We start from the raw sequence: 14,437 nt of genomic DNA on the forward strand, positions 1-14,437 counted from the left end.
CTTGGGACACTTTGGGACATTAGCTCCGGCAACACGGAGGTCTCCGAGCACAGCCCAAGGACACAGTGCCCCCTCCCATTACGGTCCTGTCATTGCCGAGCTCGCCAGCTCAACAGCGGTCCTGATTACCTCCCTCGGGGACCTCCATCGATTCCAATAAACCGCCTCCCTCCCCTCAGGTGCGAGGCGATTGTATGTGAGAGGATCGGTGTCAAGCATTAGTTCCTAAACCCGATCTTATTAAATATTTTCTCTGAACGTAGACGTTATAACCATGCATCCATTGGATACAAACCGTATTAGCATATAACATTAACGTTAGCATGTCGGGTAACTATTTGTGGAATACAATATCTGTTGTGTTTCCATAAGAGTACCCAGGCAATTAGCTTATGCCATGCTCTTGTCAGGCGGAGCGGAGGCGAACCGGAGGAGGGCCTGCTGACCTTCACATTTTGACCGATCTCGAGGAGCGTGCCGCAGCCTTAGTAGGAACGCATAATCGTTCTGCCACCCGTGGTGGTGCAGATCCCGTTGCGCCATGTGAGTAATGTGTAAACCAGTGGTAATTTAAAGTAATTTAATGCCATTTGATTACAATGCATGAATGATGTAATGTTATGCATGCAGCTTCTGTACTCTTCTGTACTCTCATGTTAACATCATATGTAACATCTCTCGTTCATATTTATTGCAGTAGTGTTGCTCTTCGTACATATGCCTGCGCAGCGCAAGCATTCTCATGCCTCCCCTATTCTTCTACTAACCTCAATTATGTTTTCCAGTTCCCCAGGCGCAACGAGAGGCCCCTGCAGCATCACCCCAATCGCTGCAGGTTGTGCTCACCACGGGGGAAGAACAAGATATGACCGAGGAGGAGGATGATGAGCCTGAAGGGTCATCTGTAGTACCTGGGACCACGTCATCCTCAACAGATAAAGTAGCGGGGCCAAGCGTCTAGCAGCAGGGCACTCCGAGTCATTCAGTGCTCATGCCGACTCCGCGGAGGTTGGGTCGGCGAGGTAGGCATGCGCTGAGACAGGCAGATGTGAATGAGGACATGGAGTCTCGTCAAGGGCGAGTGTCGCCATTGGTCAAGAGCTCCTCCAAGCAATTGATGGGTTGACTGGCCACACTATCTGCTAGAATCTCGGAGGACATGGGGAAGATGGTTGCGGCAATGCGGCAAATGGCCAACTCCGTCGATGCCATGCGGCAGGCGATAATTTCGGGATACGGCACTGCACCCTAAGGTGACGTACCACCAACTTCAACAGATGCGGGTCAGGAGGAAGCAGTTGCTCTGACTCGGAAGTTTCTTTGGAAACGTCTTCTCCTCAGCCCCCTGAAGTCAATCTGCCAACGTCAACCCCTCCTGCCCCCCCCCACCCCACACAGCAGCAGCCCTCGAGATGCTCTACTGCAAGACGACTTGGTCCCATTACATGGGGCATAAGTGTGAAAGGGGGAGTAATGATGAGCGGATAAAGATAAAGGAGGGAAGTGTGCCACATGTAGGGAGGGGGCCGAAACTATTTTCATTAAAATTGTTGGTTGTGTTTGTTGTTATTAAAAATGTGTTGAATGTTGTGGGTGGTGGGAGGGTGTTTTGTAGTGTTATCGCTATTTTAAATGTATTGTTGGTTGAAAAATGTTGTTGACTGTTGGGGGGGCAGGGGGAGATGGGTGTTATCGGTTTTTTTAAATTTTACATCAATTGTTACATTATTAACATTTTTTATTGAACTTTACAATTGTTGTGCAGTGTCTTCTAATAACATAAGGTTAAACATCAATACAAGGGTTGCAAACAATGGCCAGGCCAGGCCAGGCAAGGATGAAACGTGAGGCTACTGTAACGGTCACCAACGTAACTTCACGCAAAGTCTTGCAGCTGCGTAACTACCACACGGCTTTTCAAGTGGTGTGGCAGAGGGTGGAGGCATGGGTTCATCGCCAGGCTGATTGTCCACCCCGAGGTCCTCATCCTCCTCCTCCTCCTCTTCTGCCTCCCCTCTCTCCTGAGGTGGACTGGCAGTCCCATCTGGCATTTGATGTCCTCTCCTGATAGCTAGGTTATGCAACATGAAGCACACCACAGTGAACTCAGCAATCTACTGAGGGTGGTATTGTAGGTTGCCTCGTGAGTGGCCCAGGCATTTCAGAATTCCAATGATCTTTTTGATGATATTGCGTGTAGCTATATGGCTTTTGTTGTAGCGCTTCTGTCTGGGGCTTACGTAGGGGGCCAGCTGGCAAGGCCATATCCTTTATCCCCCAGCATCCAACCATGACCTTGTGGCTGATTCTTAAACAGGTTAGAAGCAGTGCTCTCACGCAAGATGTGCGCATCATGGATGCTCCCTGGAAAATTTGCATTTACTGCCATGATTATTTGCTTGTGATCGACAACAAGCTGCATTCAGGGAGTGGAATCCCTTTAGGTTCTGAAACACCTCTGCATCCTGTAAAGGTGTTCGCAGAGCCATGTGCATACAATCTATTGCTCCCTGTACATTAGGAAAGTTTGCTATTCTTGAGAGCTGCTAAATTCTCTCACTCTGTGCCTCCCTGGTCATGGGGAAGTTTATAAAGTCCATAGAAACATAGAAACATAGAAAATAGGTGCAGGAGCAGGCCATTCAGCCCTTCTAGCCTGCACCGCCATTCAATGAGTTCATGGCTGAACATGAAACTTCAGTACCCACTTCCTGCTTTCTCGCCATACCCCTTGATCCCCCGAGTAGTAAGGACTTCATCTAACTCCCTTTTGAATATATTTAGTGAATTGGCCTCAACTACTTTCTGTGGTAGAGAATTCCACAGGTTCACCACTCTCTGGGTGAAGAAGTTTCTCCTCATCTCGGTCCTAAATGGCTTACCCCCTATCCTTAGACTGTGACCCCTGGTTCTGGACTTCCCCAACATTGGAACATTCTTCCTGCATCCAACCTGTCTAAACCCGTCAGAATTTTAAACGTTTCTATGAGGTCCCCTCTCACTCTTCTGAACTCCAGTGAGTACAAGCCCAGTTGATCCAGTCTTTCTTGTTAGATCGGTCCCACCATCCCGGGAATCAGTCTGGTAAACCTTCGCTGCACTCCCTCAATAGCAAGAACGTCCTTCCTCAAGTTAGGAGACCAAAACTGTACACAATACTCCAGGTGTGGCCTCACCAAGGCCCTATACAACTGTAGCAACACCTCCCTGCCCCTGTACTCAAATCCCCTCGCTATGAAGGCCAACATGCCATTTGCTTTCTTAACCGCCTGCTGTACCTGCATTCCAACCTTCAATGACTGATGCACCATGACACCCAGGTCTCGCTGCACCTTCCCCCTTCCTAATCTGTCACCATTCAGATAATAGTCTGTCTCTCTGTTTTTACCACCAAAGTGGATAACCTCACATTTATCCACATTATACTTCATCTGCCACGCATTTACCCACTCACCTAACCTATCCAAGTCACTCTGCAGCCTCATAGCATCCTCCTCGCAGCTCACACTGCCACCCAACTTAGTGTCATCCGCAAATTTGGAGATACTACATTTAATCCCCTCGTCTAAATCATTAATGTACAGTGTAAACAGCTGGGGCCCCAGCACAGAACCTTGCGGTACCCAACTAGTCACTACCTGCCATTCTGAAAAGTACCCATTTACTCCTACTCTTTGCTTCCTGTCTGACAACCAGTTCTCAATCCACGTCAGCACACTACCCCCAATCCCATGTGCTTTAACTTTGCACATTAATCTCCTGTGTGGGACCTTGTCGAAAGCCTTCTGAAAGTCCAAATATACCACATCAACTGGTTCTCCCTTGTCCACTTTACTGGAAACATCCTCAAAAAATTCCAGAAGATTTGTCAAGCATGATCTCCCTTTCACAAATCCATGCTGACTTGGACCTATCATGTCACCTCTTTCCAAATGCGCTGCTATGACATCCTTAATAATTGATTCCATCATTTTACCCACTACTGAGGTCAGACTGACCGGTCTATAATTCCCTGCTTTCTCTCTCCCTCCTTTTTTAAAAAGTGGGGTTACATTGGCTACCCTCCACTCGATAGGAACTGATCCAGAGTCAATGGAATGTTGGAAAATGACTGTCAATGCATCCGCTATTTCCAAGGCCACCTCCTTAAGTACTCTGGGATGCAGTCCATCAGGCCCTGGGGATTTATCGGCCTTCAATCCCATCAATTTCCCCAACACAATTTCACGACTAATAAAGATTTCCCTCAGTTCCTCCTCCTTACGAGACCCTCTGACCCCTTTAATATCCGGAAGGTTGTTTGTGTCCTCCTTAGTGAATACTGAACCAAAGTACTTGTTCAATTGGTCTGCCATTTCTTTGTTCCCCGTTATGACTTCCCCTGATTCTGACTGCAGGGGACCTACGTTTGTCTTTACTAACCTTTTTCTCTTTACATACCTATAGAAACTTTTGCAATCCGCCTTAATGTTCCCTGCAAGCTTCTTCTCGTACTCCATTTTCCCTGCCCTAATCAAACCCTTTGTCCTCCTCTGCTGAGTTCTAAATTTCTCCCAGTCCCCAGGTTCGCTGCTATTTCTGGCCAATTTGTATGCTACTTCCTTGGCTTTAATACTATCCCTGATTTCCCTTGATAGCCACGGTTGAGCCACCTTCCCTTTTTTATTTTTACGCCAGACAGGAATGTACAATTGTTGTAATTCATCCATGCGGTCTCTAAATGTCTGCCATTGCCCATCCACAGTCAACCCCTTAAGTATCATTCGCCAATCTATCTTAGCCAATTCACGCCTCATACCTTCAAAGTTACCCTTCTTTAAGTTCTGGACCATGGTCTCTGAATTAACTGTTTCATTCTCCATCCTAATGCAGAATTCCACCATATTATGGTCACTCTTCCCCAAGGGGCCTCGCACAATGAGATTGTTAATTAATCCTCTCTCATTACACAACACCCAGTCTAAGATGGCCTCCCCCCTAGTTGGTTCCTCGACATATTGGTCTAAAAAACCATCCCTTATGCACTCCAGGAAATCCTCCTCCACCGTATTGCTTCCAGTTTGGCTAGCCCAATCTATGTGCATATTAAAGTCACCCATTATAACTGCTGCACCTTTATTGCATGCACTCCTAATTTCCTGTTTGATGCCCTCCCCAACATCACTACTACTGTTTGGAGATCTGTACACAACTCCCACTAACGTTTTTTGCCCTTTAGTGTTCTGCAGCTCTGCCCATATAGATTCCACATCATCCAAGCTAATGTCTTTCCTAACTATTGCATTAATCTCCTCTTTAACCAGCAATGCTACCCCACCTCCTTTTCCTTTTATTCTATCCTTCCTGAATGTTGAATACCCCTGGATGTTGAGTTCCCAGCCCTGATCATCCTGGAGCCACGTCTCCGTAATCCCAATCACATCATATTTGTTAACATCTATTTGCACAGTTAATTCATCCACCTTATTGCGGATACTCCTTGTATTAAGACACAAAGCCTTCAGGCTTGCTTTTTTAACACCCTTTGTCCTTTTAGAATTTTGCTGTACAGTGGCCCTTATTGTTCTTTGCCTTGGGTTTCTCTGCCCTCCACTTTTCCTCATCTCCTTTCTGTCTTTTGCTTTTGCCTCATTTTTCTCTCCCTCTGTCTCCCTGCATAGGTTCCCATCCCCCTGCAATATTAGTTTAACTCCTCCCCAACAGCACTAGCAAACACTCCCCCTAGGACATTGGTTCCGGTCTTGCCCAGGTGCAGACCGTCCGGTTTGTACTGGTCCCACATCCCCCAGAACCGGTTCCAATGCCCCAGGAATTTGAATCCCTCCCTGCTGCACCACTGCTCAAGCCACGTATTCATCTGCGCTATCCTGCGATTCCTACTCTGACTAGCACGTGGCACTGGTAGCAATCCCGAGATTACTACTTTTTAGGTCCTACTTTTTAATTTAGCTCCTAGCTCCTTAAATTCTTTTCGTAGGACCTCATCCCTTTTTTTACCTATGTCGTTGGTACCAATGTGCACCACGACAACTGGCTGTTCTCCCTCCCATTTCAGAATGTCCTGCACCCGCTCCGAGACATCCTGCATGCGTAAAGGGCTTCCGACAGCTGTCGAGTGCAGCAATGTGTGGAGTGCTGAGAGGTACCGCAAATGTCGCCAGCTGAGGCCTGAAAGGAGCTTGATGCATAGAAGGAAAGTGCTGCAGTTACTTTGACCTCAACAGGTAGTGCGGTCCTGATGGTGCTTGTCGGCCGCAGATCTCCCTTAATTAGCTGGCATATCTCACTGATGACCTCCTTTCAGAAGCGCAGCCTTCTAACGCCCGTGTTATCGGACAAGTCCAGGTATGATTGCTTGGGTGTAAGGTCTCCTCCTCCTCAGCAGTCTGCTACCTCTTTGTTTGGGCCCATAATGCTCTTCAATGAACCTTCTCCCATCTCTATTGTGCAGCATGTGAGTAGTCATCAATACTGGTTGAGAAATTACAGGCCTCATCACTATAAATGCCCTAATCTGTCTTCAAAATTCTTAAATTGCTCTCAACAAATATAATATAAACTCGAAATTAACCACAATGTGATTAGATGATTGGCAAGATTCTAAAACGCCCTTAAAATCACTCACAAATTACTTCAATGCTCCCATACACTTCAAGCAGCCTTTTATTAAACTTTCTTCTCCGATTTACAAAATGGCCTCCATTCTGCCATGTTAAGGTCTGGTGAGTGCAGCTTTTCCTGAGCGTCTTTTTGGGCGAGCGATCATTTGGGCGGTATATGGGCAAAATGCCGAAAGTAGTGCTCGGCGATATTTGGGCGCTAATTTCCACTATAAACAGTATTCTGGGCCTTGCACAAGTGATGACGTCAGATTTTATTTAAAAAAATAGGCCGGGCGATTCAGCTCATTCCTGCAGGCCAAAAGTTGCGCCAGCAATAAATGGGTGATAATCGTGCGTTAGTTTCTATCTATCATCAAATATGGGCGATAAACTGAATCTCGGCGCTTATATGGGCGCTTAATGGACAATAAATGCGCAGTTATGTGCCGAAAGTCTAGCCGCATCATGTTTTTGTAGACCGCAGGTTAAAACGTTATTTACAAATACGGCTAATATACTGCACTACTTGTGATATATGTGGCACTCAAAACACTGACTCCACATGGTCTGGTGTTGTAGTAACTGCTGTGACCTTAATCCTTTATTGAAAAACTCCAGAGTGCCTCCCAGGTGTGGTGGGTAGCCTTTTATACTCTGTCTTGCAAGTACTTCCAGGTTTCCCACCACAGCGCCCTCTGTGACGCACCATTGTACTTACCATTTAATGTACCTGGACAATACATATCATCTCACTCCCCCCGCAGTTCCAAAAGCCATTGCCGGAAACCTCGGTCTTGTTCGTCCTGGTTGGTTTGTGAGTGTGAGTCCATGACCATCCACTTCCCCCCCCATGTGGAGATAATACTTGTGATCCAGTGCAAGCATGTGGTATTTGCAGTCCTTACATGGGTGATGAAGTACAGGAGTATAATGAAGTACAGGAGTATAACCTCCAACAGACTATAGGTATACATGGACAGTACATTTGTATGGTACATGTGATATGTGGTACAGATGTTATGTCAAAAGGTTGCAGGTGCACTGAACAGTTATTTAATCCCAGCTCCACTGGGTGAGGTACGATGGCAGTGTACTGCCCCTTTTTGCCCGAGGTAATGGGCTGCACTGTGACAGGGTATCGCAACTAGTGCATTGCCTCTGTTCTCAGTGGTCGCTTTGGCGGCTCATCTGCAGCCGCTGAACCCTTGCATGAATCACATAAAATCAAAAATCGCACTGGCCCCTTAGGCATGTTAGTCACGGATGCATTGGCCCTTTTACTTGTGCCTCGCGGTATTAACTCTTTTCATACATCATACATCATTTTAAACACAGTAACCATTCAGCTTCAAAATATCACTTCTTATCCTAAATTACTACATCATACAAATCACATTACACATTTAGACTCTCTCTTAACTTACAAAAGTGGAGGGCCCTTTTAAGGCTCCTGGGTGCATTTCCCTTTTAAGACGCCATCTTGAGATTCTCACGAGGCTTCCCTTGGACGCCACCATTTTGGTTGTACTGCTTGCCTTTGTTCTTTGCAGAGCTCTGCTGCCACCATCTTGAGCTCACTGATCTGCCGTTTTACTCTCTGGAATAGAAGAAATAACGAAAAAGGAAGGAAAGAAAACGGCCAAAACAATCCAATCTTGAATCTGGCTCTTTGAATTCGATCCATTATAGATACCCTGTGAGGACGGCCTCCGTGATTGCTGCTGTATTCTCTGCTCTGGCTCCTGCATCTGCTTTGACTCCTGCACCCATTCGGGTAATCGCGTTCTTCCTAGTCGTACCTGCCGCCTCCGTAGCCTCCGCCGCCGCTGCAGTCTCCGCTCCTGCCGCTGGTGCTGCCTCTCCTGTGGCCTCCGCTCCTGCTCCAGTACTTGCCGCCGCTCCTGCAGCCGCCATGGCCGCCCCCACCGCCGCCGCTGTCCTGGCCTCCACCGTAGCCGTTATCACCGTCCGACTCTTCCTCCGCGTGGGGCCACCCCCGGACTTGTCGGCCATCGATGGACCTCCCATTCGTCGCCCGCAGTGCATCACTGGCTCGCACCTCAGCGATCGGCCCGTACGTGAAACACTGCTCTTCCAGGGTTGGGGCTGCAGGGTTGCTGTTGCCTGTGGAATTTGGACTGCCAATGAACTGTTTATTTCTTCTCCAGCTCGGTCAGTGCTGCTCTTTGGGAACCCAGGGGGACAGCGGTCTGAGGAGAAATGAAGTCTTCCCAGCTTCCACGGACCTTTCCCATCCATCTTCTGCCGAGAAGCGTCGGCCCATCGCCTGCAATGACCCACAAAGGTAAACCGTGTGTCTCGCCCCCGTGAGATACCTGCACATCCGCTCTGACCAAAACAGGTATCAGTTCCTTGGTGTAGGTACGCAGCTTTGCCTTGACTAGGACCTGCTTGGGTCATGCAGCTGGGTTAACCCACAGTTTTTCCAAAAGTTTCCTGACTCATCAACGACGGACCCGATCCAGTATCTACTTCCATACTCACTGGGACTCGGTTAATCTTGACCTCCATAATCACCGGGGCCGAATCGTTGGTGCACATATCAGTCCAAACAACACCTTGTCTTCTTCTGCCTGCTCCTCGCTGGAAAATGGACCCTCTGCCACCTCCTCAGCCACATGGTGAAGGCGGCTTTTCGTGTGGCAGGTATTGCAAATATACTCCGCAAACCTGCACCGGTGAGCCCCATGGCTTCCTTCGCAGCGCCAACATGGTGCTTCTCGATTAGCTCCCCTCGGCGGACTCTGAGTTCCAGGACCCCGAGGTCCATGCTCTCTGCCCTGGGCAGAGCCATGTTCTGCAGTTTTGTCCATGGTGGGCGCTATCCTGTGAACAGTGCCTGCCGGGTTCGAGACTGTGTGTATCATCTGCTTGGTGCTGCAAGTCGATGTCATAAACGCCCTGCTGATGGTGATGGCTTGCTTTAGGGTGACCGTAGGTTCCGTGGATAGCAACTTGTGAAGGAGACCCTCATGGCCAATCCCCATAACAAAAACGTCTCGCAACGCGTCTTCAAAGTGTGTGCCAAAATCACACGGCGCCGCGAGTCTCTTGAGATCCGCAACATATTTGGTGACATCCTGGCCCTCAGGTCTGCAGTGGTGGTAGAATTTGTGCCGGGCCGTGAGGATGCTCTCCTTCGGTTTAAGTTGGTCACGAATGAGTGCGACCAGCTCTTCATATGACTTGTCCCTGGCGCTCCTGGATGCCAGCAAATCCCTGACGAGACAGTAAACCTCATCGCCACAGCTGGAAAGTAATATCACCTTACGCTTCTCTCTCAGTGCGTCCATGTGCCCCGTCAGGTCGCTTGCTGTGAAGTAGTACTCGAGCCTTTCCGTAAAGGCCTCCCAAACATTTCCCACCGTAAAATCCTTTAACGAGCCCAGAGTAGCCATGGTTGCGTGATGCGTGAAGTTCGTCCGTGTCCTTGTCGCCAATGTGATGTATGTGGCACACAAAACACTGACTCCACACGGTCTGGTGTTGTAGTAACTGCTGTGACCTTAGTCCTTTATTGTATAACTCCAGAGTGCCTCCCAGGTGTGGTGGGTAGCCTTTTATACTCTGTCTTGCAGGTACTTCCAGGTCTCCCACCACAGCGCCCTCTGTGGTGCACCATTGTACTTATACATTTAATGTACCTGGACAATACATATCACTACTCATCTGAGATCGCTCGATGCAATGTGTGAAATGCAGCTGACGAGACTTCTGTTATATTGCAGCCTGCGGCTCACTGTCCAGCCACCGGGACAGAGCTCTGCACACATCAACAGGTCTTCGCTCAGCGACCAGTGAATTTTAAATGTTTTGAGAAGGTGAGCAGGAGCATTCGCTTTCTCAAGGCATTAAAAACTTCTCGGCAATAAATCTGTAGAGTACCCAAGAGATCCATCTGGCTAATTTCTTGGCCAAAGTGTCTTACTGATGGCAGTGCGAGGTCAGAGTTCTGTATTAATAGCAAGGCTCTCAGATTATACGCGGGCATTTTCTGTACATCACATCTTTTGGTGCTGTATTTTCTTTCTGATTGTTTTTCTTGTGTGTAAACTTTTATAGGTTGATCATGTTGTGCAAAGCTTTTAAGAAATGCCCCCTCCCCATGTAGATGAGAGGCTGGTAATGGTGGTGTCATTTTAGAATATTTAGAGCATTTTTTTTAATAACACTAAGTTAGGTGGCACAATAAATAGTGTAGATGGAAGCAGAAAGTTGCAAAGGGACATTGATAGATTAAGTGAGCAAAACTGTGGCAGATGGAGTTAAAGTTGGAAAGTGTGAGGTCATCTGGTTTAGACCTAAGAAAGATAATTCAGAGTCTTTTCCAAATGACGAGAAGCTATGAACTGTGGAGGCACAAACAGATTTAAGGGCCCAAGTACAGAAATCACTAAAAGCTAGTGGACAGATACAAAAAAATAATGATAAAAGCTAGTGTAATTAGTTCAAGCTGTATAAAGAACTGATTAGATCCCATTTGGAGCACTGCATTCAGTTCTGGACACAGCTCCCCAGGAAAGATATATTGGCCTTGGCGGGTATTATGCATTTAACTCTTGTAACCTGCATGCCACCTGACCACCAGAGGGATCCCAGCATCCCTTGGGAGCACAGTATATAAGCAGGCCACCCACGAGGTACCTGCACTCTGGAGTCTTGTTAAAGGAGCTAAGGTCACACTTGCTCATTGTACATAGTATTCAGTTTCATCCTTTATTATAAGTGCACCAATTGGCAACGAGGTAACGAACAACCACGCGAAAATGCAAAGAACAGCTGGCATCCTGGAGAAGTTCTCAGAGGGGGATGATTGGGAGGCCTTCGTGGAGAGACTCAAACAATACTTCATGACCAATGAGCTGGAAGGGAACGGGAATGCTACCAAACGAAGGGCGATCCTCCTAACTGTCTGTGGGGCAACAGCCTACAGCCTCATGAAGAATCTCCTGGCCCCGGCAAAACTAACAGAGAAATCCTACGAAGAATTGTGTACACTGGTCCGGGAGCACCTAAATCCTAAGGAAAGCGTTTTGATGGCGAGATATCGGTTCTACACGTGTCAACGACCGGAGGGCCAGGAAGTAGTGAGCTATGTCGCCGAACTAAGGCACCTCGCAGGACATTGTGAGTTTGAGGGATTCTAGAACAAATGCTCAGAGACTTTTTTGCACTGGGCAACGGACATGAGACAATCCTTCGCAAACTGTTGACTGTAGAAACTCTGAATCTAAGTAAAGCCATAACGATAGCTCAGGCATTTATGTCCACCAGCGACAACACCAAACAGATTTCGCAGAGTAAAGAAGTTTCGGCCAGTACTGTGCATAAAGTAATGTCGGTCCCGAGCAGAAATGTACAGGTCAGAACGTACACGTCGGCTGCTGCGGCCCGACCTCAATTGACCCAGAGTCCGCCATCAATCGTTAATGCGAGGCAGTTAATACCTTGTCGGTGCTGCGGAGGTGATCATCGACCGCATCAATGCCGCTTTAAGCACTATGTGTGCAATGGTTGCAGAACAATGGGACACCTCCAATGAATGTGCAGGCGAGCTGCAAACCCTGCAAACCACCACGTTGCAGAGGAAGATCAATCCACTGTGGATCAGGCTGAATCGGAGGCTCGTACTGAGGAGACAGACGTGTACAGGGTACACATTCACTCCGAAATATCCACCAATAATGCTGAAAGTTGAACTGAACGGTATTCCAGTATCTATGACAAGTCAGTACATAATGAGTAAAAAGGCTTTCAACAGGCTGTGGGGCAAAAAGGCACACAGGCCCAAGCTCAGTCCCATCCACACCAAACTAAGGACTTACACCAAGGAACTAATCCCGGTAGTTGGCAGTGCAGAAGTCAAAGTCTCCTATGATGGAACAATACACGAACTCCCGCTGTGGATTGTGCCAGGGGATGGACCCACGTTGTTTGGCAGAAGCTGGCTGTGAAAAATCCACTGGAACTGGGATGACATCCAAACGCTTTCGTCCGTCAACGACACCTCATGTTCTGAGCAAGTTCCCATCGTTTGAGCCAGGCATTGGAAGCTTCTCGGGGGCAAAAGTGCAGATCCATTTGGTTCCGGGTACGCGACCTATCCACCACAAAGCTCGGGCGGTACCGTACATGATGCGTGAAAATTGAGCTGGACAGGCTGCAACGTGAAGGCATCATCGCACCGGTGGACTTCAACGACTGGGCCAGTCCGATTGTCCGGGTACTTAAGGAGGATGGCACGGTTAGAATTTGTGGGGACTATAAAGTAACGATTAACCGTTTTTCGCTGCAGGACCAGTACCCGCTACCCAAGGCAGATGACCTATTTGCGACCCTGGCTGGAGGAAAGATGTTCACCAAGCTAGACCTGACCTCGGCATACATGACGCAGGAGCTGGAGGAGTCTTTGAAAGGCCTCATCTGCTTCAACATGCACAAATGTCTGTTTATCTACAACTGGTGCCCGTTCGGGATTCGGTCGGCCGTGACTATCTTCCAGCGGAACATGGAGAGCCTGCTAAAGTTGGTTCCTTGCACAGTGGTTTTCCAGGATGATATATTGGTTACAGGTCGGGACACCATGGAGCACTTGAAGAATCTGGAAGAGGTTCTTAGTCGGTTAGATCGCGTGGAGCTCAGGTTGAAACACTCGAAGTGTGTTTTCCTGGCACAAGACGTCGAGTTTTTGGGAAGAATCACAGCAGACGGCATCAGACCCACCGACACCAAAACAGAGGCCATCAAGAATGCGCCGCGACCACGGAACGTGACGGAGCTGCGGTCGTTCCTGGGACTCCTTAACTATTTCGGTAATTTCCTACCTGGGTTAAGTACCCTGCTAGAACCCCGACATGCGAGGAAACAACTGGGTATGGGGGAATTCACAAGAGACTGCCTTTAAGAAAACCAGAAATTTGTTGTGTTCAAACAAACTGCTTGTTCTGTATAACCCTTGTAAACGATTAGTGCTAGCTTGCGATGCGTCATCATACGGGGTCGAGTGTGTGGTACAACAGGCTAATGAATCGGGGATTTTGCAACCGGTCGCTTAAGCATCCAGGAGGTTTGTCCAAGGCCGAAAAGAGGCTCTGGCATGCGTCTGCATGGTGAAAAAAATGCACCAGTACTTATTTGCCTCAAGTTTGAGCTAGAAGCTGACCACAAGCCGCTCAACTCGCTGTTCTCTGAGAGCAAAGGGATTAATACCAATGTCTCTGCTCGCATCCAAAGCTGTCGGCATACAATTATGTAATCTGCCACAGACCGGGCACAGAGAACTACGCAGATGCTCTCAGTCGGCTGCCATTGCCCACCACCGGGGTGGAAATGGCACAGCCAGCGGACTTGCTCATGGTCATGGAGGCATTCAAGAACGAGAAGTCCCCTGTTATGGCCCGCCAGATCAGGTCCTGGACCAGCCAGGATCCTTTACTGCCCTTGGTAAACATACTGATTCCTCCATGGGAGCTGGTCCGGTATCCCAGCAGAGATGCAGGAGGCGATTAAGCCATTCCACAGACGCAAAGACAAATTGTCCCTGCAGGCGGACTGTCTTTTGTGGGGCAATCGTGTGGCCTTGCCCAAGAAAGGCAGAGATACGTTCATATGTGAACTACACAGCATCCACCCAGGCATCGTAATGATGAAAACCAAAGCCAGATCCCATGTATGGTGGCCTGGCATCGACTCAGATTTAGAGTCATGCATGCGCCAGTGCAACACTTGCTCTCAGCTGAGCAATGCACCCAGAGAGGCACCGCTAAGTTTGTGGTCGTGGCCCTCCAAACTGTGGTCAAGGATCCAAGTAGACT

At 48.3% G+C, this 14,437-nt stretch overlaps 1 protein-coding gene across 1 annotated transcript in view; it reads left to right on the forward strand.

Moving 5' to 3' along the window:
- The first annotated feature begins 9,595 nt into the window (after positions 1-9,595).
- LOC139266217 (small ribosomal subunit protein uS15-like) overlaps positions 9,596-14,437 on the forward strand; it is a 41,807-nt gene continuing 36,965 nt past the window's right edge. The window contains exon 1 of the mRNA XM_070884047.1: positions 9,596-9,746. Coding sequence (XP_070740148.1) covers positions 9,596-9,746 — 151 coding nt within the window. The remainder of the gene's footprint in view (positions 9,747-14,437) is intronic.

This window comes from Pristiophorus japonicus, chromosome 6, assembly GCF_044704955.1.
Source record: "Pristiophorus japonicus isolate sPriJap1 chromosome 6, sPriJap1.hap1, whole genome shotgun sequence".
Classification (NCBI taxonomy): Eukaryota; Metazoa; Chordata; class Chondrichthyes; family Pristiophoridae; genus Pristiophorus; species Pristiophorus japonicus.